Consider the following 27,527-nt stretch of genomic DNA (forward strand, 5'->3'; position numbering starts at 1 on the left):
TCTACTGTGGGTGAGTGAGGAGATTGTCCTCTACTATGGGCAGGTAAGGAGATTGTCTTCTACTGTGGGTGAGTGAGGAGATTGTCTTCAACTGTGGGTGAGTGAGGGGATTGAGTTTCTGAGTGCTGCCTTCAACTACAGGCACCAGGTTTCATTGAGATTCTATTCTATTCTACTTTGAAGTTATGATCTGTAGATTCAGACTACATAAGTATCAGTTTGAATCACCATAACACATGTGACTGGTTATGGTAAGGAATTTCATTTGCAACAAATTGTTTGTCATGGACTATTTCTGTCAGTTCACAAAAACTGTTACATTTCCCTGCAGTGGACTTGAATATTTTATATGTCTGTTTCAGGGTTTCCTGTCGTTTGCTGTGTTTGGCTTCGACACCAGACTCATGTTCACACCTATCATCAGAAGGTGAGTTGCACTTTGACATACCCAGCGGTTCTTAACATTTAGGGGTTCGAAGTTAATGTCAATTAAAATACTATGCTATTCAAGAACCTTCATTGAGTTTCGGCACACAGCGCCCAGTGATCTGAGGGGTTGCAATTACCTGTGCATTGCCGACCAGGTTCTACTGCTGGTGGGTTCAAATCCCAAATTATGATCCTAGTCTACATGTACCTGGGTTTCACCAAGGTGGTAAATGTCTGCAAACTTCGCCAATATAAACCTGACAATCTAATCTCATTAAAATCTGATCTCAGTCCTCGCGACTGCTAAACAAAGAACTGAGGACATCCTATTATGGGTCACGTCAGAACGACCTTTTCTGAACTTTGATCAACTAATGAAATGACTTAAAAGAAGTCAACATTAGCCAATCAGATTTACGGCGCTTCTTTCAAACCGGTGACTTCTATTCCAGACTGAAAAAGTAACAAAAGAAAATTCTGGAATGTGAAGATTGTATGGCAGTAATTCCCACGACCTATTGAAAGTCTATTCAGTTTCAAATGGTTATCCCACTGAAGTGAGAGATCTGTCATTCGGAAGGTGTTAACCTTTTTGAGTTTGCATGATTAGAAAACACATTCCGACTGTCACTTTCCTGATCTGGTAAGCGAGAGTCTGACTGGTTGGATGGAAGGTCGTTCTGACGTGACCCTTAATGGGATCTCCTCAGATCTTTGTCTAGCAATAGCAAGAACTAAGATCTGATATAAAGGATTTTTTCTGACAATTTGACACACCATCTTCACACCAATTATCTACACACAAGTAATCTACACACCAATTATCTACACACAAGTAATCTACACACCAATTATCTACACACGAGTAATCTACACACCAATTATCTACACACAAGTAATCTACACCAATTATCTACACACAAGTAATCTACACACCAATTATCTACACACGAGTAATCTACACACCAATTATCTACACACAAGTAATCTACACACCAATTATCTACACACAAGTAATCTACACACCAATTATCTACACACGAGTAATCTACACACAGTCTACACACATCTATACACTATCTACACAACTATCTACACACCACACAAGTATCTACAAACCATCTACACACTACACACCCTGCATTATCTAAACACTACACAATCATCTACACACTACACAACCAGCTACACACTACACACTATCTACACACTACACAATCATCTTCACACTACAAACTATCTACACACTACATGCCATCAACACAACTATCTACAAACCATCTACACACTACAAGCTATCTATACACTACACACTATCTACACACTACACAATCATCTTCACACTACAAACTATCTACACACTACATGCCATCGACACAACTATCTACAAACCATCTTCACACTACAAACTATCTACACATTACACAATCTTCTTCACACTACAAACTATCTACACACTACATGCCATCGACACAACTATCTACAAACCATCTTCACACTACAAACTATCTACACACTACACACTACACACTATCTACACACTACACAATCATCTTCACACTACAAACTATCTACACACTACATGCCATCGAAACAACTATCTAAAAACCATCATCACACTACAAACTATCTACACACTACACCATGTACACACTATCTACACACTATACAATCATCTTCACACTACAAACTATCTACACGCTACACACACTATCTACACACTATCTACAAACATCTACACACTACAAACTATCTACACACTACACAATCATCTTCACACTACACACTATCTACACACTATCTACAAACCATCTTCACACTACAAACTATCTACACACTACACAATCATCTTCACACTACAAACTATCTACACACCATCTACACAGTACACACTATCTACACGCTATCTACACACTATCTACACACTATCTACACACCATCTACACACTACAAACTATCTACACACTACACAATCATCTTCACACTACAAACTATCTACACACCATCTACACAGTACACACTATTTACACACCATCTACACACCATCTACACAGTACAAACTATCTACACACTACACAATCATCTTCACACTACAAACTATCTACACACCATCTACACAGTACACACTATCTACACGCTATCTACACACCATCTACACAGTACACACTATCTACACACTACACAATCATCTTCACACTACAAACTATCTACACACCATCTACACAGTACACACTATCTACACACTATCTACAAACCATCTTTACACTACAAACTATCTACACACCATCTACACAGTACACACTATCTACACACCATCTACACAGTACACACTAACTACACACTATCTACAAACCATCTTTACACTACAAACTATCTACACACCATCTACACAGTACACACTATCTACACACCATCTACACAGTACACACTATCTACACACCATCTACACAGTACACACTATCTACACACTATCTACAAACCATCTTTACACTACAAACTATCTACACACTACACAATCATCTTCACACTACAAACTATCTACACACCATCTACACAGTACACACTATCTATAAACCATCTTCACACTACAAACTATCTACACACCATCTACACAGTACACACTATCTACACACCATCTACACAGTACACACTATCTACACACCATCTACACAGTACACACTATCTACACACCATCTACACAGTACACACTATCTACACACCATCTACACAGTACACACTATCGACACACCATCTACACAGTACATTCTATCTACACACCATCTACACAGTACACACTATCTACACACCATCTACACAGTACACACTATCTACACACCATCTACACAGTACACACTATCTACACACCATCTACACAGTACACACTATCTACACACCATCTACACAGTACACACTATCTACACACCATCTACACAGTACACACTATCTACACACTATCTACACACATGGATCAGGTGTTCTTCTTCCCTGACAACTATTGTTTTCCTTGCAGTAGAGTTTGGCGATACCACGTTTAAGTTTGGGTAGGAGTATTGAGTTTTGGGGTAAGGTTTGACGATTTTGAAATGAATGCCTTTGGTTCAGGTCGAAATAAAATGGGTGTACGGATGTTTGAAAAGGTCATATGTATCTTAACATACCAGATAACATTGTCAGGGCTGCGTTTCACAGAGCAATCATAGCACAATGACTCTCACGACGTGAGGAATTTTCTCACATGGGCCCTTTATGTGAATCCAGAGGTACACCCACACTTCCCCATACAGCAAAATGCCCCTTTGTATTTGAACATGTGGACCTTTTTTCAAATTTAGGTCCTAAAAGCACAAGGCCCCACCCTAGAATAATCCCTGCTGCCATACTTGTATGTCAAAAAGAAGTTCCCCAGTTCCCAGATTATGTTTCTAGGTTTGTCAGCACCATACCCATGCTCGTGGGTTTCACCGAAGTGGTAAACGTCTGAGACCTGCATCACTTCGGGCTTTCCTCTCACATGAAGCTGACATGCCGTGATATAACTGGAATACTGTTAAAAGCGGCGTTAAACCCAACTCACTCACTCACTCCCATTGCTTGTCACAACAGCCCTGAATGAGGGTTGGGTGGCCCCCTGATGTGACCACGTTCATGTTCCGCCGTTCCCCGATTGCAAGGGGGTGGTGGTGTAGCCTAGCTGTTAATGTGTTTGCTGGTCACCCCGAAGACCTGGGTTCTCTTCCCCATATGGGGTGGTTAGGTCGCCTAGTGGGTAAAGCGTTCGCTTGTCACGCCGAAGACCCGGGTTCGATTCCCGAAATGGGTACAATGTATGAAGCTCATTTCTGGTGTCCCTCCGCGGTGATATTGCTGGAATATTGCTAAAAGCAGTGTAAAACCATACTTACTCACTCACTCACTTTCGTCACCTGCTGTGATATTGCTGGAATATTGCTGAAAGCGGCACAAAAATACAACTCAGTCCCTCCCTGATTCCTGATTGGTGGGGACACTGTCACTGCGATGTTGATAAATTTCACTCTCTCACTCACCCTCCCTGTTGCGGCCAAAATGAACACTCTCTCATTCACTCTTATTTCTCCGATTGCTTTGTGAAACAGCCAAGAACTTCTTCAATAAACACTGTTCAAGTTAATGAGAATTACTGTCCGAATACCTTGAACTGTGCGTGTTGAGTAGTGCTGACTTTTGTTGTTGGTACATTGAGTTAATTGTGGTTCCCCTGGTTACCCGCATGAAGGCTTTGAGGGCCTGTTGGAGTGGTGGGTCAATATGTTTTGGAATTGGGTTTATGTCAGAAATCGTGTTTTTGTCCTTGTTTTATTCTGCACTTTGTAACTGTGGTGTCCCCGTTGGCTAAACATGCTGCATTTGCTTAGAGAAATGTGGGATTGTAGTTTTGTTGTTAGGGAAACAGTTTTGAAATGTTTTGATTTATTGCCAAACTCCCTCACTCAACCCTGTTGTGTGATGCTCAACTGTAGACAGGGATACCAAACCTTCCTGGGTCCACTTGCACAAAACGATCTCAGCACTATGACGATCTTAATGCTGATACCCAAACAGAGACTTATGATACTCGTAGCACAAAGATTGTTTCGTGCAAGTGGACCTTGATAAAATAATATACCAATTATGAATAATAGGTTTTATGTATCATAGGGTTAAATGTAATATCCCTATGCAGAATTGAGTAGTATGTTTATGCTGTTGAAATCAATAACAGATATGAGATATTGTGTGTTATTTGAGCTTTGCTCCAGTTGGAAATTGCATAGTGTCTGGGGCAGGACAGGGTCATGTTCCACAAAGCAATCTTAGCGCTAAGATGATGATCGTAACTCCCATACTTTGCATAGACTTTTTCCATAGTTGTAGCCCTAAGATGATTGTAACTCCCATACTTAACATAGACTTTGTTCACAGTCGTAGCGCTAAGGTGATCGTAATCCCAGTACCCCATTCAGACTTGGTAGATTGTGTATCACCATCGTACATGAGGGGGCACGGATGGCGCTGTCTTCTAAGGTGCCGCTATTCACTGTGCAGAGTTGCGTCCCTTGAGCATGCCAGAAACCTATGAAATACCAGTTCTGTATGATTATGTTGCTAGGTTTGTGAACACCATACCCGTGCTTGTTGGTTTCATGAAAGTGGTTGACGTGTTAGACCAGCATCACTTCAGGCCTTTCTCCCACAATGAGCTGACAAGTCGTGATATAACTGGAATACTGTTTCAAGCGACATTAAACCCAACTCACTCACTTACTCGTACATGGATTGTTGTTCATGCACTGGTTTGCCTTTCCCAGAATAAACTTCACTTTATTTCCATTGTTGACTATGGCATAAACCATTATTTCACTCAATCACTCACACACTCTTTCTCACTTCATCTGGGATGTTGCCTGGCTGTGGGGAACCCTGGTTGTTGAGGTCTGGGTTTGATTCCTCACAGGAGTAAAATTGATTTGGCTGGAATATTGCTTATATAATTGGTGTAGAACAATACTTATTCATTGGAAAATATACCAGGTGAGTGTGATCTATTTGGATTGTGTACTGTTCTCACATTTAAGTATTTATTACTTTTATCACTCATTCATGATTTGCCATTTCTCATGTTTTATTGCAGATACATATCTCGATACAGGTGGATCAATATTCTATATGTTAGGTAACCATGACAACACTTAACATTCTTGATTTTGTTTGGCTTGAGTTTGCAGTATCTTAGTTGGATTAGTAAGTTTATGGTGCATTTTCTGCTTTCAAGGACTGCATTGTTTTGTTTAAGCTTTAAAATTTGTGCATGTTATATTTGGAATGCAGTGTGATTGTTGTTGTTTTTGTTTGCACTGCATGTGTAGTGTTATTCGGAACAGAAGCTGTATTTGGGTCTAGCTATTGCAAATCTTTGTACAAAGTCCTGGAACTATTGAATGTACAGAGTCGCCTTCGTGGGAGACAGGTGGAGGGTTTGAAATTAAGCATGAGAGGCGTCCTTAACATTACCCTAATGTTAAAAGGTAAACGTGTAGAGTGTCCCCAGGTTTTGATGCTAGCACGGTAAACATCAAAGATCCCTTGCCTCTCTGAACACTTTTAGACCATTGTGCTGATAACGATTCAGCCTAAACCTTTCAATTATTTTGTCTTAATTAATTTATTGGAGTTCCAGTGAAAAAGCTTCTGTATTTTTTAATATATTTTTTACAAAAAATATTTATGTGAAAAATTATTAAAATGAAGAAAACAACAACAGATTATCGAGCGGTAGAAATAATCTTGAGCCGCAATAGCATGTTTGAGGTTATTATTTTGGTGGTTGATTGTTGATGGAATGTTCTTCAAAGTGTGCATGACCAATACTTAGACCACGGACCATGAACAGTGCAGGATTAGGATCTGACACAGGCCAGTAACCTGTGGCAGATTACCTAAATTGTGGCAGAAATGCTCAGTCCCTTTGTGAATGAATATTGCTTGAAGTTATTGAGACTTCAGCCACTAGTCCGAGGTCTGAGTCTACTAAATTTCTCTTTGGTCTAGTAAGCTGTATCAAGGCCAATCTGGGTTTTATTCCCACATGGTTAAAATTAATATATTGTTGGATGAAAGTAGGTATTATTGATGCACTGTGGAGGCTGTAAAATGGTTCTTGTCCAGAACAGATTTCTGAGACTCGCCACTAAACAGTGGAATGTTTGGTTTGAAGTTTTGAATTTATCTTAACACTGCCTTGAGTAATATACCTCCATGATTACTAATGTGACTAACTATTGACTGTTTGTATGCCTCACTGTTAACATGTTAACATGCTTAACCACTGACTGTTGATGTTCCTAACCATTAACTGTGAATATGCCTAACCATTAACTGTGAATATGCCTAATTGTTGACAGTTTGCCTAACCATTGACAGTTCATATGTCTGATATATGAATGTAGACAACATCTAACAAGCTCACAAATGGTACTATGTTGATAGTGCATGTGCTTTACACCTGTGTTATGTGCACGTATCACCCGGTGTCTAATATGTATAACACATTCTGTCTGTAACAATTCAGTCCCTGAACAAGTCACCATTCTGTGATTGCAAAATATATACCGGAAACTTTAACTGTCACTGGAAGTACCATATCTTCAGTTTTGCAACTAACTTGTGAATTTGTCTCTTTGTGTACTTGACCACATGTTCATTTTTGAACATTGAGCAATTCAGAGCATGTACAGACCAGTACAAAACAAAACAATATATATTTTCAATGGTAATATTTCACACACTTATGTTGAATAGAAATTCATGTTTGTTTATATTTTAGCTACATTTGTTAAACAAATGTTTAAGCAAATTTGAATGAAGAAGTTTAGATCTAGGTGGCTAACATCTTAATTAAATTATAACACTCCAGGGTTTGACAAATAGCCTGTAGGAGCAGTGATACCAAGTTTGGGTGTACTTTCAGAGCACGGCGTCTTATTTACGGAGTTGAGATTGTCCAGCTTCCGAAGCGGGATGAGATCAGCGAGGAGACCAAATTTACTTGTGATCAGTTCAGAGAGTATCATAGAGAAAAGTGCGAGAAGCAGATTGTCAAAGATCAGAGGTAAGATGGCAAATGTTTAGTAAACCATACCCCCTCAATGTAGTTAACCATACCCCCTCAATGTAGTTAACCATACCCCCTCAATGTAGTTAACCATACCCCCTCAATGTAGTTAACCATACCCCCTCAATGTAGTTAACCATACCCCCTCAATGTAGTTAACCATACCCCCTCAATGTAGTTAACCATACCCCCTCAATATAGTTAACCATACCCCCCCTCAATGTAGTTAACCATACCCCCTCAATGTAGTTAACCATACCCCCTCAATGTAGTTAACCATACCCTCCCTCAATATAGTTAACCATACCCCCTCAATATAGTTAACCATACCCCCTCAATGTAGTTAACCATAGCACCTCAATATAGTTAACCATACCCCCTCAATGTAGTTAACCATACCCCCTCAATATAGTTAACCATACCCCCTCAATGTAGTTAACCATACCCCCTCAATATAGTTAACCATACCCCCTCAATATAGTTAACCATACCCCCTCAATGTAGTTAACCATACCCCCCCTCAATGTAGTTAACCATACCCCCTCAATGTAGTTAACCATACCCCCTCAATGTAGTTAACCATACCCCCTCAATGTAGTTAACCATACCCTCCCTCAATATAGTTAACCATACCCCCTCAATGTAGTTAACCATACCCCCTCAATATAGTTAACCATACCCCCTCAATATAGTTAACCACACCCCCTCAATGTTTTTAACATTCCCCCCTCAATATAGTTAACCATACCCCCTCAATATAGTTAACCATACCCCCTCAATATAGTTAACCATATCCCCCCTCAATATAGTTAACCATACCCCCTCAATATAGTTAACCATATCCCCCCTCAATATAGTTAACCATACCCCCTCAATATAGTTAACCATACCCCCTCAATGTAGTTAACCATACCCCCTCAATATAGTTAACCATACCCCCTCAATATAGTTAACCATATCCCCCCTCAATGTAGTTAACAATACCCCCTCAATGTAGTTAACCATACCCCCCCCCTCAATGTAGTTAACCATACCCCCTCAATGTAGTTAACCATACCCCCCCTCAATATAGTTAACCATACCCCCTCAATATAGTTAACCATATCCCCCCTCAATGTAGTCAACCATACCCCCTCAATATAGTTAACCATACCCCCTCAATGTAGTTAACCATACCCCCCCTCAATGTAGTTAACCATAGCACCTCAATGTAGTTAACCATACCCCCTCAATGTAGTTAACCATACCCCCTCAATGTAGTTAACCATACCCCCTCAATGTAGTTAACCATACCCCCTCAATATAGTTAACCATACCCCCTCAATGTAGTTAACCATACCCCCTCAATATAGTTAACCATACCCCCTCAATGTAGTTAACCATACCCCCTCAATATAGTTAACCATACCCCCTCAATATAGTTAACCATATCCCCCCTCAATATAGTTAACCATACCCCCTCAATGTAGTTAACCATAACCCCCTTCAATATAGTTAACCATACCCCCTCAATATAGTTAACCATATCCCCCCTCAATGTAGTTAACCATACCCCCTCAATATAGTTAACCATACCCCCTCAATGTAGTTAACCATATCCCCCCTCAATATAGTTAACCATACCCCCTCAATGTAGTTAACCATACCCCCCCTCAATATAGTTAACCATACCCCCCCTCAATGTAGTTAACCATACCCCCCCCCCCCCCTCAATGTAGTTAACCATAGCACCTCAATATAGTTAACCATACCCCCTCAATGTAGTTAACTATACCCCCTCAATATAGTTAACCATACCCCCCCTCAATGTAGTTAACCATAGCACCTCAATATAGTTAACCATACCCCCTCAATATAGTTAACCATATCCCCCCTCAATATAGTTAACCATACCCCCTCAATATAGTTAACCATACCCCTTCAATATAGTTAACCATATCCCCCCCTCAATGTAGTTAACCATACCCCCTCAATATAGTTAACCATACCCCCTCAATGTAGTTAACCATACCCCCTCAATATAGTTAACCATACCCCCTCAATATAGTTAACCATACCCCCTCAATGTAGTTAACCATACCCCCTCAATGTAGTTAACCATACCCCCTCAATATAGTTAACCATACCCCCTCAATGGGGCAATTAAGATTGGGAATGTCCTCAGTATCTCATGCTTGTCTTGCTGTGGGGATTCTCAGGCAGATATTGATTTCACAATTGATAATCATTTTGAATGTGGAGACTGATTGATCATCCTATTATTCAGTCAGTCACTCTCCCCTCACAACAAGTACCAGCACATAGAGACCTGTATCAATATGACTCGTCAGTTTGTCTGTTCCTGGCCTAGTAGCCCAGTTGTTACCCTAGCTTGTCTGTGTCTGTTCCTCACAAGTTGTCCAGCAGTTACCATGGTAACTGTGGTCTCTGTTCCTGGTCCAGCAGTTACCATGGTTACTGTGGTCTCTGTTCCTGGACCAGTAGTCCAGCAGTTACCATGGTTACTGTGGTCTCTGTTCCTGGACCAGTAGTCCAGCAGTTACCATGGTTACTGTAGCCTCTGTTCCTGGCCCTATAGTCCAGCCGTTACTATGGCTACTGTGGTCTCTGTTCCTGGGCCGATAGTCCCCTAGTTACAGTTTTGACGCATCTTGACGAAGCCCGGGTTTGATACCCAGTAAAATGCATGTACCAAGCTTGTGATTTAATAAACATTTTGCACATTGAAGAAATAAATCGAATACGACAAAACATACTTTGATTTTTTGCTTCATTTCAGATACCGACTGAGGAAGTATCGCAATGTATTTATTGGACATGATCTGTGTGATTGGCTGATGAAAGCTGGGCTGTGTCGAGACCGTGGGGAATGCGTCACATATGGCCGGCAACTGGTTCTGGGACGCTGTATTGCCCATGTGACTGGGGAACACCACTTTCACGACCTGCCCTACTTCTACAAATTCCTCAACACGGAAGAGTATGTTCCCTGTTAGAAGGCAATGAGACACTGGGTCATTATGACTGTGATCACTGTGATAATGGACTTGGATAGTTGTCCTCCGCTATTTCTCCTGTCTTCTCAGTGCTAGGATATTACGCAGGAACCAGTTCACTACACTGAACTGTATCTGCCTAGGGGCATTATATTTATTGTTTATGTATACATTATGGCATTTAAAGAGCTGTTTCTAATACCTGTGATGCGATACTACTCAATAGGGACACTTGAGATCTCGTACAAAATTCAGAAGACAACCATGTATTGAAATGTTTGCGAATGTCTCTGTGAACATCCAGCAAAGCCGACCATGCATGATCTCAATCACAATACTGTTTGTGTGGCCCCATCACCAGGCAGTCTTCCGGGTTAGAATAGGTCTTCAGCAACCCATACTTGCCGTAAAAGGCGACTAACAGGATCGGGTGGTCAGGCTCGCTGAATTGGTTGATACATGTCATCGACCCCAATGCGTGGGTCGATGCTCATGATGTCAATCACTGGATAGTCTGGTCCAGACTTGATTATTTTACAGACCGCCGTCATATAGCTGGAATACTGCTGAGTGCGGCGTTAAACAACAAACAAACAAACAAACAAACCAAGCAGTCAGTTCCATTCGGTCGCCCCAACTCTACAACCTCTACAAAAAGTTCATGGAGTCTTGATTCTGATTTAGTGCTCACATTGACAATGACAGGTTTCAAGTGTCAACTTGACGACAACTGCCTTTTTCATAAAAAGTTTCGTTGGTATTACTTCTATCCTTTGTTCCTTTGTTAAGTGGAGTATTATATATGCAGTATTGTTTTGTTTATGGATGTAATCAAGAACATGTATCCTCGTAAACCTTGATACGTGTGTTAGAATATTTCAGGTTTTTACAAGTAGCCAGTCGGAGCAATGATACAGAAATGTAGCTTGCCCCAAAAAAGATTTGTCAGATAATTTAAAAACATTGGAGGAAATTATCACCCATTTGTTACAACTATTCTACCATTCTGTCAGAGATCCACATAAGAAGGACACTGGCGTTTCTTTTTCCCCACTGATAAGTTGGACCTCCTTGATTTCAGAAATGCTGATCTGATAAATGTGTGCCGATATTTGACCAGTAGATCTGCATGTTTCTTGTACACTGTCATGTGATTCATCTTTTGATTGGATGGACAAAAATATACATGAAAGACAATAATCAGTTGAATGTCTAGATACTTTTGACGTTTGTATAATCTGTATGAATTCAACAATAGGGCTGTGATGGTTCAGCAACAATTCGCACATCACAGTACAGGCACAGATACAAACAGGTTGAGAGCAATATCCATTTGTCACATAAAACATGGAGATTTTCGCGCAAAAACAACGCAAATTAAGTATCACATTTCGTATCACATTATGCCTCAAGCATGGAAATATGTATCTTTACGTGAAGTAGGCGTATCATAACTCTGATATCCAAGTGTAATTAATATTGTAGACACAGAGCCTGAACAGAAAGTTTTCATTTGTCAGTATGGTGACAAGACTAATGACTTGCATCTCTGTTCGTTTTAAATTGTGATAAATGACAAGCATTGCAGTATGATAAATTTGCCTGTCGGCTCAGGGCGCACGGCCACACAGTACATAAACCATATTCCCCTCATGATAAGCCTACAACTTATTACATACTTTATACATATTGTGCATGTAAGGCCAGACGTATTTTGCCAGGGCTGTTCAATCAAACCGGATAATTCCATGTTTTATGCGTATGTACTAGCAAGGTTTACAAATTAAACTATGCTGCTCTACTTTTGATAAGGTTATTTTTATCTTCACATCTGAATCCCCATCCAAAGTGTTGTAGTGTACCCAATCAAATTGTGAATGCGAAGTTACAACCATATTTCACCTCAGTAGCCATTGTTTTACTTTAACTTTAATCACTATAAATGACGAATTTGAAATATTTATATGTATGAACGTACTATGGATTCTGATATTTATCCATTGTGATGTCACTGCACAAAAAGGACCTTGACAGACAAAAGATTGTGCTTCCATTAGCGTAAGGACAAGGAATGAAGCGGAACTCCAGAAACTTACGATCGTGGGTTAGAATCACGGTTTGCCCAGAATATGTTTTTATGTCTGACAGCACCATACCTGTGCTCGTGGGTTTCACCAAAGTGGTAGACATCGGAGACCTGCATCACTTCGGGCTTTCCACCCACATTATTCTGACATGCTGTGATATAATTGGAATACTGTAAAAGCGACATTAAAGCCACCTTACTTACACAAATGTTAATCCATATTTCCTGGTACCAGGAAAGTTGTCTTCATTTTTATGGACATTCCAGAATTTTGTTGACATTCCAGACATTTTTTGTTGGTTTTATTTCAGTTGGTAGGTGTGTGTTATACAAAAGAATTGCATGTTTTTACCGAGGTTCATGGATTGACGATTCTTTGAAGCACACATAAAATCATTACCACTAGAATGATGTGTGATCAAAGTTGTAGATATTAAAAACTTAAGTTAAAGAAAATGTAATTATTTTGTTATATACCGTATTCGGCGTAATAAGCGCCCAGGGCGCTCTCAAAATTAGAAATAGGGGGCTCTTATCAGAGTATTATTTTAGTGAAAGAATCGAGTTAAAAGATAAATTCTGTGGTTTATGCTGACAGCCTGAAATATTTATGTACGACAGATATATTTTTCAAGAATTTAATTGCCCAAAATTAAGTGTGCATATAACACATGAGTGCGTATTATACGCGAATAAATAAGTCTTGTGTACATTGATCAATCGGAAGGGGTGCTAATTAGGATTGTTCACTGGCCAATGTATTGATATATTAATTAATAAGCAAATATCGCCGTGGGCGCTTATTACGTCGAATACGGTATGTAAAATTATTTTAAGATATTTGAGATGTATATATGTAAATATGAATATTTTGAAATGTGCTTGATTACAGTTGATTTTGAAATGTTTGTTTGAATTAATTTGTGCAATACTGAAGTGACTTTGCTGATGTGAATGGTGTTGATTTTCTTACTGTTCTCACTGTAATAAGGGCTCTGGATGCTTCGAAAAATGACAAAGGGACTGCTTATTGAAATCAAACTTTGTTGCAGAGATGGAACAGTAAGGAACAAGCTTCATTCAAACATCTCTAGTCTGAAATCTTTTTGATATTTACTAGTCAATCGTATAAAACTACTGATTGGTCCAGATGTTCGTGCAGGGTGCTTAGTATGGCAAATGTGGTACAGTAAACTACGTTTATAACGAACGTGCTTATAACGAACTGATCGATATAATGAACTTATTTTTTAGTCCCGACCATTTGTTGTATAAATGCTGTATATATGCTTATAGCGAACTACGGTAATTACGAACTAAAACTAGTGATCCCTTCGAGTTCATTATAACCGTAGTTTACTGTAGTTTGTCAAATTGTAAAACCAATCTTTCAAAGAAAATATTGGATCACTTTGGAATTGCTCTCCAGATGGTCACTGAAGTGCTCAACAATTACACGATATTATCAACAACTATTCATGCAGTTATTATAATATTTGAGGGTGTCGGTTCATGGCTTTGTCACCAGGGTTCAATTCCCCATTTGAGTTTGTGTTAAGCCTATTTGAGGGCCCACTTGCACAAAGCGATCTTAGCGGTAAGATGATCGTAACTCCAATACTTTAACAGTCTCAGCGCTAAGATCGCTTTGTGCAAGCTGGCCCTGGTGTCACCACCTATGAGGCTATTAAAAGTTTAATTCAACAAATTTGTGAGTAAAAATTATGAAATATTTATTCACAATAAATATATGTGTGTAAGCTTGTGATATGGTATAAGCAGTAATGAACCCAACACCTCTGCAACAATCAAACCTTTATCGTATTCATTTTAGCGCACATTGTTACTATGTCGTCAAGTGGCAGTGCTTGCTTTGTAACAAGTTAATGAAAAATAAACGAATGAAACTTTGTTGTGTTGTTGGAAAGGATGAGATGAGTTTCTTGTGTATGTGATGGCAAGGACGATGATGTAGTGCACCAGGTGATGTGTTTGCCATCACCTACAAGCCATTGTGGATTCTGTGCAGACACACTATTCTGTATCCAATAGTCGGCATAGAGCTGACAGAGCTGGTATAGAGCGGCATAGAGCTGGTTCATTTATGCGTCTAAGAAGTCTGTGATCGCGGGTTTGAATCCTGGTTGGCCCTGATTTTGTTTTGTAGTCTTACGCCACACTCAGCAATATGACGGCAGTGTGTAAATAATCAAGTCTGGACCAGACAATCCACTGATTGATATCATGAGCATTGATCCAAGCAACTGTTCAAAGTGACGTTAAACATTCACAAGAGCCAACAAAATGTGTCATGCTCCAAACTTTGCTGGTTTGTCTGGTCCAGAATTGATTATGGCATGAAGATTGTTGACTTATTATTATTATTATTAGGCTGATTATGGACTTGTGAAGGCGGCGGGCCCATTGCCTGATTGGGGGCCACGGGTGGCCCAGTCGTCTAAGGCGCCGCGATTCGCTGTGCAGAGTTGCGTCCCTTGGGCACACCAGAAACCCATGATTGGGGGTTCGAATCCTGGTTCCCCCCGATTATGTTTCTAGGTTTGTCAGCACCATAACTGTGCTCGTGGGTTTTATCAAAGTGGTAAACGTCTGAGACCTGCATCACTTCGGGCTTTCCTCCCACATTAAGCTGACACGCCATGTTATAACTGGAATAATGTTAAAAGCTGTGTTAAACCCAACTCACTCACTCACTACTTGCCACATGAAATTCAATTCAGTGTTCCAGTCCTGACAGTGATCAATATTTCACTCTGCTGAACCCCGTGGGAACTCTGGGTGAGACAAGGTCCCCAGCAACCTATGCTGGATGTAAGGGGCAAATAGATCAAGTAGTCAGACTCGATGACTTGGTTCATGCATGTCTTTGCACCCGGATGTGGATCATTGCTCACAATTATTGATCACTGGATTGTCTGGCTCAGACTAGATTATGTACAGGCCGCCGTCATGCGGCTTAACGTCAACAGATATCATTCTGCTGAACTTTGTACTGAGAGTGCACTCTTCAAAGATCAGGAGAATGACTCCCCTTGGGTTGGGAATATAAGACAATGTCCATTTTGAAAGTTTATTCAAAAATTAGATTTGTTTGCATGTATATAACATTGCCCCTGAAATCACAAGAGAACAGACACTCAAGACTCGTAATACACAAGATACATGCTGTGTTTGTTGAAGGAGGGATTAGTAATGACAGGAAAGAAACACGTTTACTCAAAAGATAGATCAAGAAATATTAATGGAACTACTTAAAGAGGTATTAGACACTAAGATCAAGAATTTGATTATTTTGAGATAATGTGTACTGAATCTCATTTCTAACTGTAAATACAACCTACTGTGTTGAAGTAAAATGTAATTCACTAAAATATAAACATGGAAATGGTCTAGAATAGGTTCAGGCTTGTCAACTGCTATGGTATTTAACAAACACGTACCTTATCTAAGCTTGCCCTAAACATTGCAGCACATAAAAACGAATTAATTAGGGAGCAGGCACCGAACAATCATTGCAACGGAAAAGAAGCCAAGCACATTGACATCTCAGTCACCCACTTACAACATGCTCTAGGTAACTTGCACTTCATACATAATTTACAGACTGAACATGAAAATCATGAATTTTCTGATCGTTTGGACAATATTGGATGAGTGATAATTTAACACATTTCAAAACACTTTTATTGACATTTAGGTCATTGTTATTTCATAACATTTACAATGACAAAAATATTTTGTAATTACGCAGTAATACTAATACATTGTACTTTTCCAAATCAGTCATGCATGATAAATCTCGAGTTCTGACTGTTGCTCTACTTTAACATAAATATTCCAAGTCCAATGGTAGTCAAATGCTGGATGTTACTGATGAAGGAATACATTTATGTAGGGAGGCCCTTTCCAAGGTGGATTGTACACAATTGACAATTGTTTATTTGGTTACACAACTGTTTATTTGAAAACATACTAGTTTCAACAACACACACCCTCCCCACCAAATAAAAATAAATAAGACACTGCCTGCCCCAAAAACTATTGCCTGAGAACCAATACCTTTATTTCTTTAAGCCTAACAGAAGTAGGTAAAGGTTTCTTCCTTCGACATCCTCTGCATGAATTCAAATGTGACATCACATTAGTTGTACAAGAGTCTTAAGGTTATAATATTAAGCCATGCCCTGGGATTGAAATCATTGTTTTTTTGGATAGTCGAGTAAATGGAATATTTCTTCATAAGGATATAAATAAAGAAGACCAAACTATAAACCAAAGCCAAAATGACAATCCAAGTGCTACTCTGATCGTGCACCCTAAGAGTTGCCTCCCTTGGACCAAGTGGAGCATGGATACTTAGCTTCCAACTGGAACAGATTTTTAGTTTCAATGTTGATATCTTTTGCCTTTGTTATGAAAAGGAGAACTGTTGGTCAAAAGCCTTTTTCATGAATCCATTTCAAGACCTATTAAGAGTTAATGACAATTCATAGAAATAATTTTTTCAATTCATTTTGTTTCAACTGACCAAATATGTCGAGGTTGTAATGGGGAATGTAACCTAAGCATCACTTTGAAAAAGCAAGAGTATTGGTGATTTTCCTATAACATCTTCAGGAAGCAAATCATGTACACACAGCAATGTTCAGAAACATGATAATAAGCGCTAAAAAATCACTATAAACTGGCCTCCCAAAAGAACAACAATCCTATACTCAAAGTTTTCTCTATATTAGAATGATTGTCATTCAAATGTTTTTCCCAATACATTGTTTAATTATACAATCCTTGGTTGATTATACAAACCGTGTACTCCCCAACCACAAGACATTTCTTACGATGGTTATGAAAATTCTTTTTTCAAAGACCTGGTCCGATCATAAGTACCAGGTACTCAATCACAAGCAAAACAGACACCACCTTAAATGAGCTAACTCCACATGGGCTAAATAATAGGCTTAAAAATCACCCCACATTACTTATAAACCAATTAATCCAAATTTAAACTTGGGACCAGCCCATCACACTTCATTCACATTAAAAATCTATGAGAGCAAAGGATGGTTCATGTACATGATAATATCAGGAAGTTCAAAACAAATCGATCCAAATGCAAATATCAGCAAGACCACAACACCTTCCCAACCAAGCTTGACGTTTTCCTTCTACTCTATCTGAAGCTACTGTTATTATTCTAAGGGTAAATGCACACCATGAACGCAAGGGAAACTACCCGGCAAATAGAAACATGCACTCACGGGCAGAACTGTTGGTTTACTAGTTTAATATCACACTGAGCATTGACCCAGCCTGTAAATAACCCGAGGACCAGACAATCCAGTGATCGACATTGTGAGTACAATGACATGCAGTCACTGAGCCTGACCACCATTGGTGTGCCTCTTATGACCAGCAGAGATTACTGGGGACATTCTCTAACCAGGAATCCCTATGGATTTGACCGCAAATTAAATTGTGACAACTCTCTGAAACATATTTTGTAAACTAGGCCAGGCTGACTTCATTCTTGTTTTACAAATTTTCCCAGGCAAAATGAAACACACACAAAGTATATTAGTCCAAACATGTTGTCAGGGTTGTTTTAATATCCTAAGCACCATTAGAAAGGTTTAAAAAATAACTAACAGACAGCTGTTTAAAATTATTAATTTAAACCAAACAGCTTGTTCACATTTGTTTTAGTTTGGCTAAAAATAAAGAGCGAGCTCATTTGAAAAGAGGCAAAAAAACTTTTCTGGCTCTATAAACAATCTAACCCTTGAAACAGAACAGTAGCAGTATTATGCCAGTGAAGTGTTTGTGGGGAAATATCAGCATCAATGTCCAATTTCTCATGGTCTAATTTGCACTCAAACATATTACATCAAATAGTATCCCTAATTCATCAAACTCGCATGTCAGTAATTGCAAATAAACAATTGGAAATAAACAATTACAAATATATAAACACAAGAAGCTTTGAAAGCAACACATTTTGGCAATCGTTACACTCAAACGTCCTTCACATTTGTTCTTGAAAGTCTCACAGGAACAAAAATCAAAACGGGTCAAACCACAAACCCCACAATGGTTGGCCTGATCCGTGTGTTAGGATTTGTTCTGTGAACTATGGTGAGTGAGTGAGTGAGTTGGGTTTAACACCGCTTTTAACAGTATTCCAGTTATATCACGGCGTGTCAGCTTAATGTGGGAGGAAAGCCCCAAGTGATGCAGGTCTCAGACGTTTACCACTTCGGTGAAACCCACGGGCACGGGTATGGTGCTGACAAACCTAGAAACATAATCGGGGCGAACCGGGATTCGAACCCACAATCATAGGTTTCTGGCGTGCCCAAGGGACGCAACTCTGCACAGCTAATCGCGGCGCCTTAGACGACTGGGCCACCCGTGCCCCCTTGTGAACTATGGACTTGAAATACATTAGATTTTGACTGCTGAATCTCATACGTGTAGTCTTACCTGACAGGCTAAAATATACACTACCAACATTCACACTTACACCAGCAATAGTGAAAGGCACAGTGATTAATCACATTAAAAGAAGCATCGAGACGTTGTTGTCTTAACTCTCACTCAGAAAGATAAAGATTTGTTTTGGTCTCCTAAAGTTTACTACAAAAACAGAAAACATCACTGATTTCCATACTAACTTTCCGATTCCACTGATAAGCATTGCTATATGAGGGTGAAAAGGGATAGCAAATCAGTAAAATATCTCAACAAAGTCATGGTAAATCAGGTACACTGCACCCATATTTCTAGAAACAGTGTGGCTTAAAAAAATCTCTAACTTAGCTGGCACACCCTAGAAACCTTCAACACAAAACAATTCCTGAGACCAGTTTTTAATGCCTTCAAGAGGAATGACACCCTACCCTGACTGAGCCAGATGTCTTCAGTTTGGTTCTGACGTGTCTTATTCATCGTGTGATTGATCAAGCCCAAGTCATCACAAACTCCTCAAGCCTGCCCTATACAACCCAAGCCTGTGTACCATCTCATTGCTGTGACGAACATTGTTTGTCTTAATTAAGGCCATAATTACATACAATTGTCGTGATACAATTTGTTTCTTGTAAGTAAGGTCTCGGTACAATATACATGACAAATTGAGACTCATCATTTTGTTTGTTTGTTGTTTAATGCTGCTCTCAGCAATATTCCAGCCGTATCATTGCAGCCTGTAAATAATCAAGACCACACAATCCTGTGATCAATATTGTGAGCAACCATCCATCCGTTGAAAATGGTCCTCGACATGATTAGTTTTGATTGGACAGTGGGAAATCTTTGTTGCACCTAGGACCATCTCCTCGCTGTAAGAGAGGACTAAATGCAGGTAGTAAGACTCGGTGACTTGGCCAGCGGCATAGATTGTGGCTCCGATATTGCTCATTGAATTGACCGGTCCAGACTCGATTACTTACAGACCAACATCGCAAAGCTGGAATATTTCGGAGTGTGGTGTTAAACAATAAACAAACAAACATACTGAGACCCTGACAAGGAGATGAGGAGAGTCGGTGAAGATACCTCTGTTTATGCTTACAATACCATGGGGACTTTTGTTGCTATATCGCATGCAAACAAACAAGAACTGGATCGGATATTCTAAAACTTCCCAGACAAACACCAACCATATTCAGTCTCTCCCAAGCCATACTGTGAGTGAGTGAGTGAGTATGGTTTTACGCCGCTTTTAGCATATTCCAGCAATATCACCGCAGGGGACACCAGAAATGGGCTTCACACATTGTACCCTTGTCGGGAATTGAACCTTGGTCTTCGGCGTGACGAGCGAACACTTTAACCACTAGGCTACCCGACCGCCCCTAATCCATACTGTGAGACAGCCAAACTGCATCACTACGTGTATATTATGATCAGTTATAAATAACACACAATAATTCCCGGGTGATATGATCAGTTTTATCTAGGAGAGCTACAGAATGTAAGATTGGTATTCAAGATCCATCTGGAAACAGACAGGACTGGTGAGTTAAAACTAATAATATCTGCAATAGGTCCGGGTCAAGACTCCAGGTAAAGAGTATATCAGTCAGGCCACAGATTAATGTGGTTGGGAAGCCCAAAGTGATGCAGGTCTTCAACATTTACACTTTCAAGAACTCCACAGGATAAGGTGATGATAGACTGTCTGAATCTGGGATTCAATCACACAGGAGATCCTGTTACATCTAAGGGAAGCAACAAAGCAGAAGCTGTTCCTTTTCATCTTAAATTTAGTGATTTATAATAATGATTATTCTCTTAAGTACTGCAAATAATGTATTCAGAAAGATAATCTTATCTAAACAATGGCTAACATGTCTACATAGGAGCCTACATGTCCATGAACATTCAAATTAGTGAGTAAATTCGGCTTAAAACCGAATAAGCAATCCTGCAGCTAGTAGCAACTAGAACATTGATTAAGAATAATATATTTTGCTTTCATTAACGATGGTTGGATTCTCAAACACTGAAAGATAAATGTTGATCCAGTCACTGTAAACTATCAGCCCCGAATTCCCCTTTCCAGACGCATCCTGAACCACATACACCATAGTTCTCCCCTGTAAGCACACAGGCATTCTACTGATATTTATAATGCAAAGAGGGTGATTATAATACAAAAGACACTGGGGCAAACGTTCAGACTTGTGAAAGATCATCTTAATAATACAGACATATTTATATTTAGACATGTGCAGTTTCATCAAACTCCCTTGTATAATGTTGAACATAGTGTCAAGTGGGACCTTAAATCTCAATAATATTGCAAGCCAGTGCTTATTAGGTGACTACAGTTTCCCTTATCGTCATCTGTAACATAGTCAACCTGTGTTGGGTCTATTAAAATCAACAGTGGCAGTCGAGTGCCACCCAATCTGTACAATATAAAAGATATGTCATGTTGCCTTGTATAATGGTTATACACAGTGTGGAATAACTACTATATCCACTACATACAGTGAGCCCTGGAAGTCTGATCTCTGTTGAACCACTCTCTGTACACACAGCTTCACACTAGCTCCTGAAACATCCACCTAGTCCCTGAAACACTTACCTCGCCCCTGAAACACTTACCTCGCCCCTGAAACATCCACCTTGCCCCTGAAACATCCACCTAGCCCCTGAAACATACATCTAGTCCCTGAAACATCCACCTAGTCCCTGAAACATCCACCAAGCCCCCAATACATCCACCTAGCCCCTGAAACATCCACCTAGCTCCCAAAACATTGACCTAGTCCCTGAAACACTTACCTAGCCCCTGAAACATCCACCTAGCCCCTGAAACATCCACCTAGCCCCTTAAACATCCACCTAGTCCCTGAAACATCCACCTAGCCCCTTAAACATCCACCTAGTCCCTGAAACATCCACCTAGTCCCTGAAACATCCACCTAGCCCCTGAAACATCCACCTAGCCCCTGAAACATCCACCTAGCCCATGAAACACTTATCTAGCCCCTGAAACATCCATGTTGTTATGGCAACAGTGAATCAGTTTAGCACTGCACTGTTCATTAAACTATGACATCACTGCATTATAACCTCATGTATATAGTCATAACGCTGTACATCATCAATTGAATGTCGCTGTAGAAATTGAGGGAGATACTTAAATGCAATTTTTATCCACATGCTACAAAGAACAAGAAGACTAACATAGAAATTATGTTTTCTTACAGCTGAACGTTTCATCCATATGTGCTTAAAATATCTAAATAATGTTTTAAATACTATCAAAAACACCTTAAGTAAATCTCTAAAGACAGTGACTTTCTAGTAGGGCTGGGACAGGTAACTCAGGTACTTGGGTCGGGTGGGTACTGAGTAGGGCCCGGGTACCCACAGGACTACCTGGACCCGTGGTTAGTTACGTGATATATTGTTTAATGACAAAAAAAAGTATCTAGAACTCTATGGTTACACTACAAGTCACAAATGTTCGCATTCCTTCTGACTTTTCATATCTTTGAATAAAGATACAACTTGAGTCAACTTCAGTGTATACATGACCAGATTGTTTAATACATGTATCTAAATACGTTTTGCCAGTGCTATGGTAACAAAATGCCCAATCGGACATTTTGTACCTCTCTCTTGAGACCTACAGTGGGTACCCGGGTAGGGTAGGGTCAGGTAATATGGGGGTGGGTACCAGGGTAATAAATTCAGACTCGTCCCAGCCCTACTTTCTAGTTTTCACAGTAAAGACCAGTTATTCACTGTACTAAGCTCAACAGAATGTACATTGACCTTCTCCTTTTTCTAACTGGAAAGTTGAATAAATTTGTCTAGTTTTGAAAAATACCTATCTTAGAACAAGTAAAATACTCTGAATTCAGACCAGAGGACATCCCGAAATATCAAGTCCTCTGTCTATAATTCGGCCCACCCTTCAGTCCCAGGTCTGATGTGAAGCCATGCTACATGTAACATCCCTCATCCCTTGGATGCCATTCTGCCAATACAAGAATACCCATCACAGATGGTCCTGTCATTGATATAATACACATAATATATCAACATATATCTATTTTTACAAATGTCTAAACCACTGTTTCAGCTGGTATCTTCAATACATATTGTTCTGTAATGGTTGTATCTCCGTAACAGGAGTCCGCCAGGAATAATTTTTTAATTACTTTCAGCCAAGGGCACAGTTAACATGCAAGGTGTATTAAAAAGGGGTGGCGTGCAACCCCTCTGGATACGCCACTGCTTATAACATGGCAAGTTATCTCGATTTGGGAGGACAGCACAAAGTGATGCAGGTCTCGGACGTTTACCACTTTGGTGAAACCCACGAGTATGAATATGGTGCTGACGAGCCTTGAGGCCCAGATCATAGCTTTCTGGCATGCCTAATTCATTTGGGAATATGAATGCAAGTTAAGGATTAGCCAATATGGAATTATACAGAACTGACAGGTAAATAGTCACTGTACAGTATTTCTGTTACTGAGGGTGCCCTCAGAAAGCCGAGAGGGCCACTTGTCATGGACACTCATCACTGACGCTAACAAGCACAATTCTTCTGCTGACACACCAAATACCATAATCAGTGCAAATGTAGCATTCAAACCCATGACTAGCAGATACTGGCACAGCTAAGGGAGATAACTCCATACAGTGAAGTATGCGCTGCCCACGCCACAGGGAACATGCAAGTCACTGACACTGAAATACTGAAGTATTTCTAGCGTATCTAATCCATGTATGTCAGGAGCAAAGTACTGCATCTATTCCTGTCATCATCTTTAGCAAATTTCAAACAAATATGGGCATTCTTGCATTGGCTTGAACTCACAGTAAAGTCTCAGTTTGAGCAATTCTCTTTCCTTCACCAATAGAATACAGTGCTGGTGTTAAATCCTGTCCCATGTGTCAGTTACCTCCCCTTGAGGTCAAACCTTCATCAAAACACACCAGAGCATGTGCGATCTCAAGATGGCGATGCTAAGAGAATGATCAATTTCAAATAAAACACATTACTTTCTACAGATGTTAACAAGCGATTTAAAAAAAGTATATATAAATGCATGTTGACATCCAGTCTTCCTCGTCAAGGGACATAACTGACACAAAAGCCTCAGATCTATAGGAACACCAAAGGGAGATAAATACATGTAATCATGCAAATGAATACCACTAAATACATGGAATGGAATGATTCTGCACCATCAGTTTGCCCTATGTATCTACATCGAATATGGAAGGGCCTTAGTCCTGTGCCTTGGTATAAAGCTAGAAGGTGACATTGTTACACTGTTACATCTGAGTAGCTATAAGAAGTAGAAAAGGGTTATTCATATTTTGCATAGTGGGAAATTGAATACTTTGAGATAGTTCTCACCTAGAATTATATATATTATCCCTCATTAACTTTATAAGTGAATAATTTTGTCATATCAGATTCATTATAAAAATTAGCGGTAATGCATGTACGAAACAGAGTAATATATTTTAACAGCTTACACAAACGCACATTCTATCAAATAAGCACAAAATGTTGGAATTAAAATTTTTGAATACAAGCTACACATGCAAACAGAACGTAACATCAGCAGTATTTGGAATAATGCAAATAATTAAACAGATGCAATGTATAGGTCCAAACACAGGATACATGCGAATACAATCACCTCACAATCTCACTCCAACATCGAAGCTACAAGCAGAGATGAATGACTGTGTTGGTTGTGTTATATACACGTCCAGCGGAGCGCCACCTATATACACGTCAATAGCGAACTAGCGTCCAGTGTCCAGACAGAAATATTGACATACGTATTGTGCTTCGTTACTCAGCACCATATCTGTTTCCTGGAAACATTACTGAATGCCGTAGTCCTGTTTTGATATAAACATGGCAGGTGTCAATCACTGACATTGACGACACGCTCCACTGATCCACCTCCACGATGACAGCGTTGACACATTTATCGATTATTCATACATGGTCAATGTTGCAAATTGTATATGAAAGAAAAACAAAATCTTCCTAAAAAGAAATGAAACCAATGTCCCAGAAGAATCAACCGATCCTGGATAAGGGGTCGCGATGAGCACATAGATTATCTCGAGGCAGATGTGATCCAAGATGGCTTCCCAAAGTCTTCTTTATACAACAGGATCACAATTGCACAGCAATAGTATACGACTTCTATGTTTCTCCTATGTCAACCAGGTCTGTTTTCACCGCGGGGGAGGAGGTGGAGGTGCTCTTCTTTGACTTCCTGCAACAAGACGAGGCCATAAGATTAATTATACATCCCGGGATAGGAAGGTAACAAGTCATTCCTTAAACTCACAGTGAGTGAGTGAGTGAGTGAGTTTGGTTTTACGCCGCTTTTAGCAATATTCCAGCAAAATCACAGCGGGGGACACCAGAAATGGGCTTCACACATTGTACCCATGTCGGGAATCGAACCCGGGTCTTCGGCGTGACGAGCGAACGCTTTAACCACTAGGCTACCCGACCGCCCCTTTAAACTCACAGAAATATTACACATAGGTGATAGCAGAGATTCATCTAGGATTCTAAACCAAACGTTTATGACAGAAAAATAAAAAAATAATTATATTGTATTAAGATCTTACTCTCCTAAATTCTGATGTATTTTAATTTGCATTCAGTACAACAATCCTTTTTTAAGTGAAGAATGAGGTTATAATTTCATAAAAATATCTCCCAAAATATTCAAGAGCCCTGATCAGCATATTTGTTGATTGTTTGTGCTGAACACTCAAGTTTGCTAATTGCACCATAACTAAAAAGCACCAAGGCTTTTCAGATTCTTAATTTTTCCACATTTCATTATTCCAGAGTCAGCATTGCATGTGTGTTTTTGTGTTTGTTGTTTAATGCTGCACTTAGCAATATTCCAGCTATGTGTTGGCATCCTGTAAATCATCAAGTCTGGACCAGACAATCCAGTGATTCATATTCAGAGCAACGATCAACATTGATGGCGTGCGCTGACACCCTATCAACCACGAGCCTGATCCCCAAAGTCTATTGTGTTGCCTCTAACGACCAGCATAGGTTTGGGACCACTTCCGAACCAGCATGCCCACCATCGCACACTGGGCTCCAGATGATGTTTTAGCCTTTGAGTATTTACTCACATTGGGTATTGATTATTGAGTTTTCTTTGAGTGTTCAATATATTTTACTGCCCTGGGCCCAGTCCATTGAGTATTTAAGACCAACGAACAGATATTTTTTTCAATAATTCTGCTTCAAATGCTGTTTCCGGCAACTTCTAATTTGTCTTTGTGTGCTGCCCCCCAGTGTGTTACATGTCCTATAAACTCACAACAGAGATATACATGCCTAATTAGGCTTAAAAACAATAAAAGAATTGACAATGACTTTTGAAAATATAGTGTGGTCAGGTGGTGCTTTTTTTGCTTGTTTAAACTAGTAAGTAACCAAATAAACAGTTGTGTTCCATCAGCCTGGGAAAGGGCCTCCCTACATAAACAAGCATAGAAACTCCTATTGCCGCCATGACCATAACACGAGATGCGCAGTAAAGCAGTGCACATCTAAAGGGAAGTAACTGCGTACAATAGTGAATCTCATTGTTTTTAAGTATTAGTATTATTTTTTATATATTTTAAATGGAAATAAAAACGAAACGCGTGGCAGACTTTATGACGATGCAGGCAGTGCCTGACAACGAGGACTATTATTTTATTTTAGCCTTAACAATAACATTAATTTGAAATATTTCATGGATATTTGAACACAAGCAACACAAAATTAATTGAGTAAGGGAGACATAATATTCGAATTTTATGCAAAAATGCAGTTGATCTATGG

The 27,527-nt window shown here is 39.6% G+C and overlaps 2 protein-coding genes across 9 annotated transcripts in view; one reads left to right on the forward strand and one right to left on the reverse strand.

Annotated features, from left to right (window-relative positions):
* LOC124131045 (integral membrane protein GPR155-like) overlaps positions 1-11,221 on the forward strand; it is a 43,677-nt gene extending 32,456 nt beyond the window's left edge. For 2 of the 5 annotated variants that reach the window (XM_046494119.2, XM_046494121.2), the window contains 4 exons: positions 363-427; positions 6,080-6,121; positions 7,916-8,056; positions 10,839-11,221. In XM_046494119.2, coding sequence (XP_046350075.1) covers positions 363-427; positions 6,080-6,121; positions 7,916-8,056; positions 10,839-11,055 — 465 coding nt within the window. In that variant the 3' untranslated portion in view covers positions 11,056-11,221. Of the gene's footprint in view, positions 1-362; positions 428-3,439; positions 3,492-6,079; positions 6,122-7,915; positions 8,057-10,838 lie in introns of those variants that run through there. The other 3 variants (XR_006860597.2, XM_046494120.2, XM_048390038.1) reach the window with 3 other exon arrangements.
* A 4,997-nt stretch (positions 11,222-16,218) lies between these two features.
* LOC124131046 (WAS/WASL-interacting protein family member 1-like) overlaps positions 16,219-27,527 on the reverse strand; it is a 55,940-nt gene continuing 44,631 nt past the window's right edge. For 2 of the 4 annotated variants that reach the window (XM_046494124.2, XM_046494123.2), the window contains one exon: positions 16,219-25,935. In XM_046494124.2, the coding sequence (XP_046350080.2) occupies positions 25,895-25,935 (41 nt within the window). In that variant the 3' untranslated portion in view covers positions 16,219-25,894. The remainder of the gene's footprint in view (positions 25,936-27,527) is intronic. The other 2 variants (XR_007219479.1, XR_007219477.1) reach the window with 2 other exon arrangements.

This window comes from Haliotis rufescens, unplaced genomic scaffold (assembly GCF_023055435.1).
Source record: "Haliotis rufescens isolate VD_foot unplaced genomic scaffold, xgHalRufe1.0.p SCAF_10, whole genome shotgun sequence".
Taxonomy (NCBI): domain Eukaryota; kingdom Metazoa; phylum Mollusca; class Gastropoda; order Lepetellida; family Haliotidae; genus Haliotis; species Haliotis rufescens.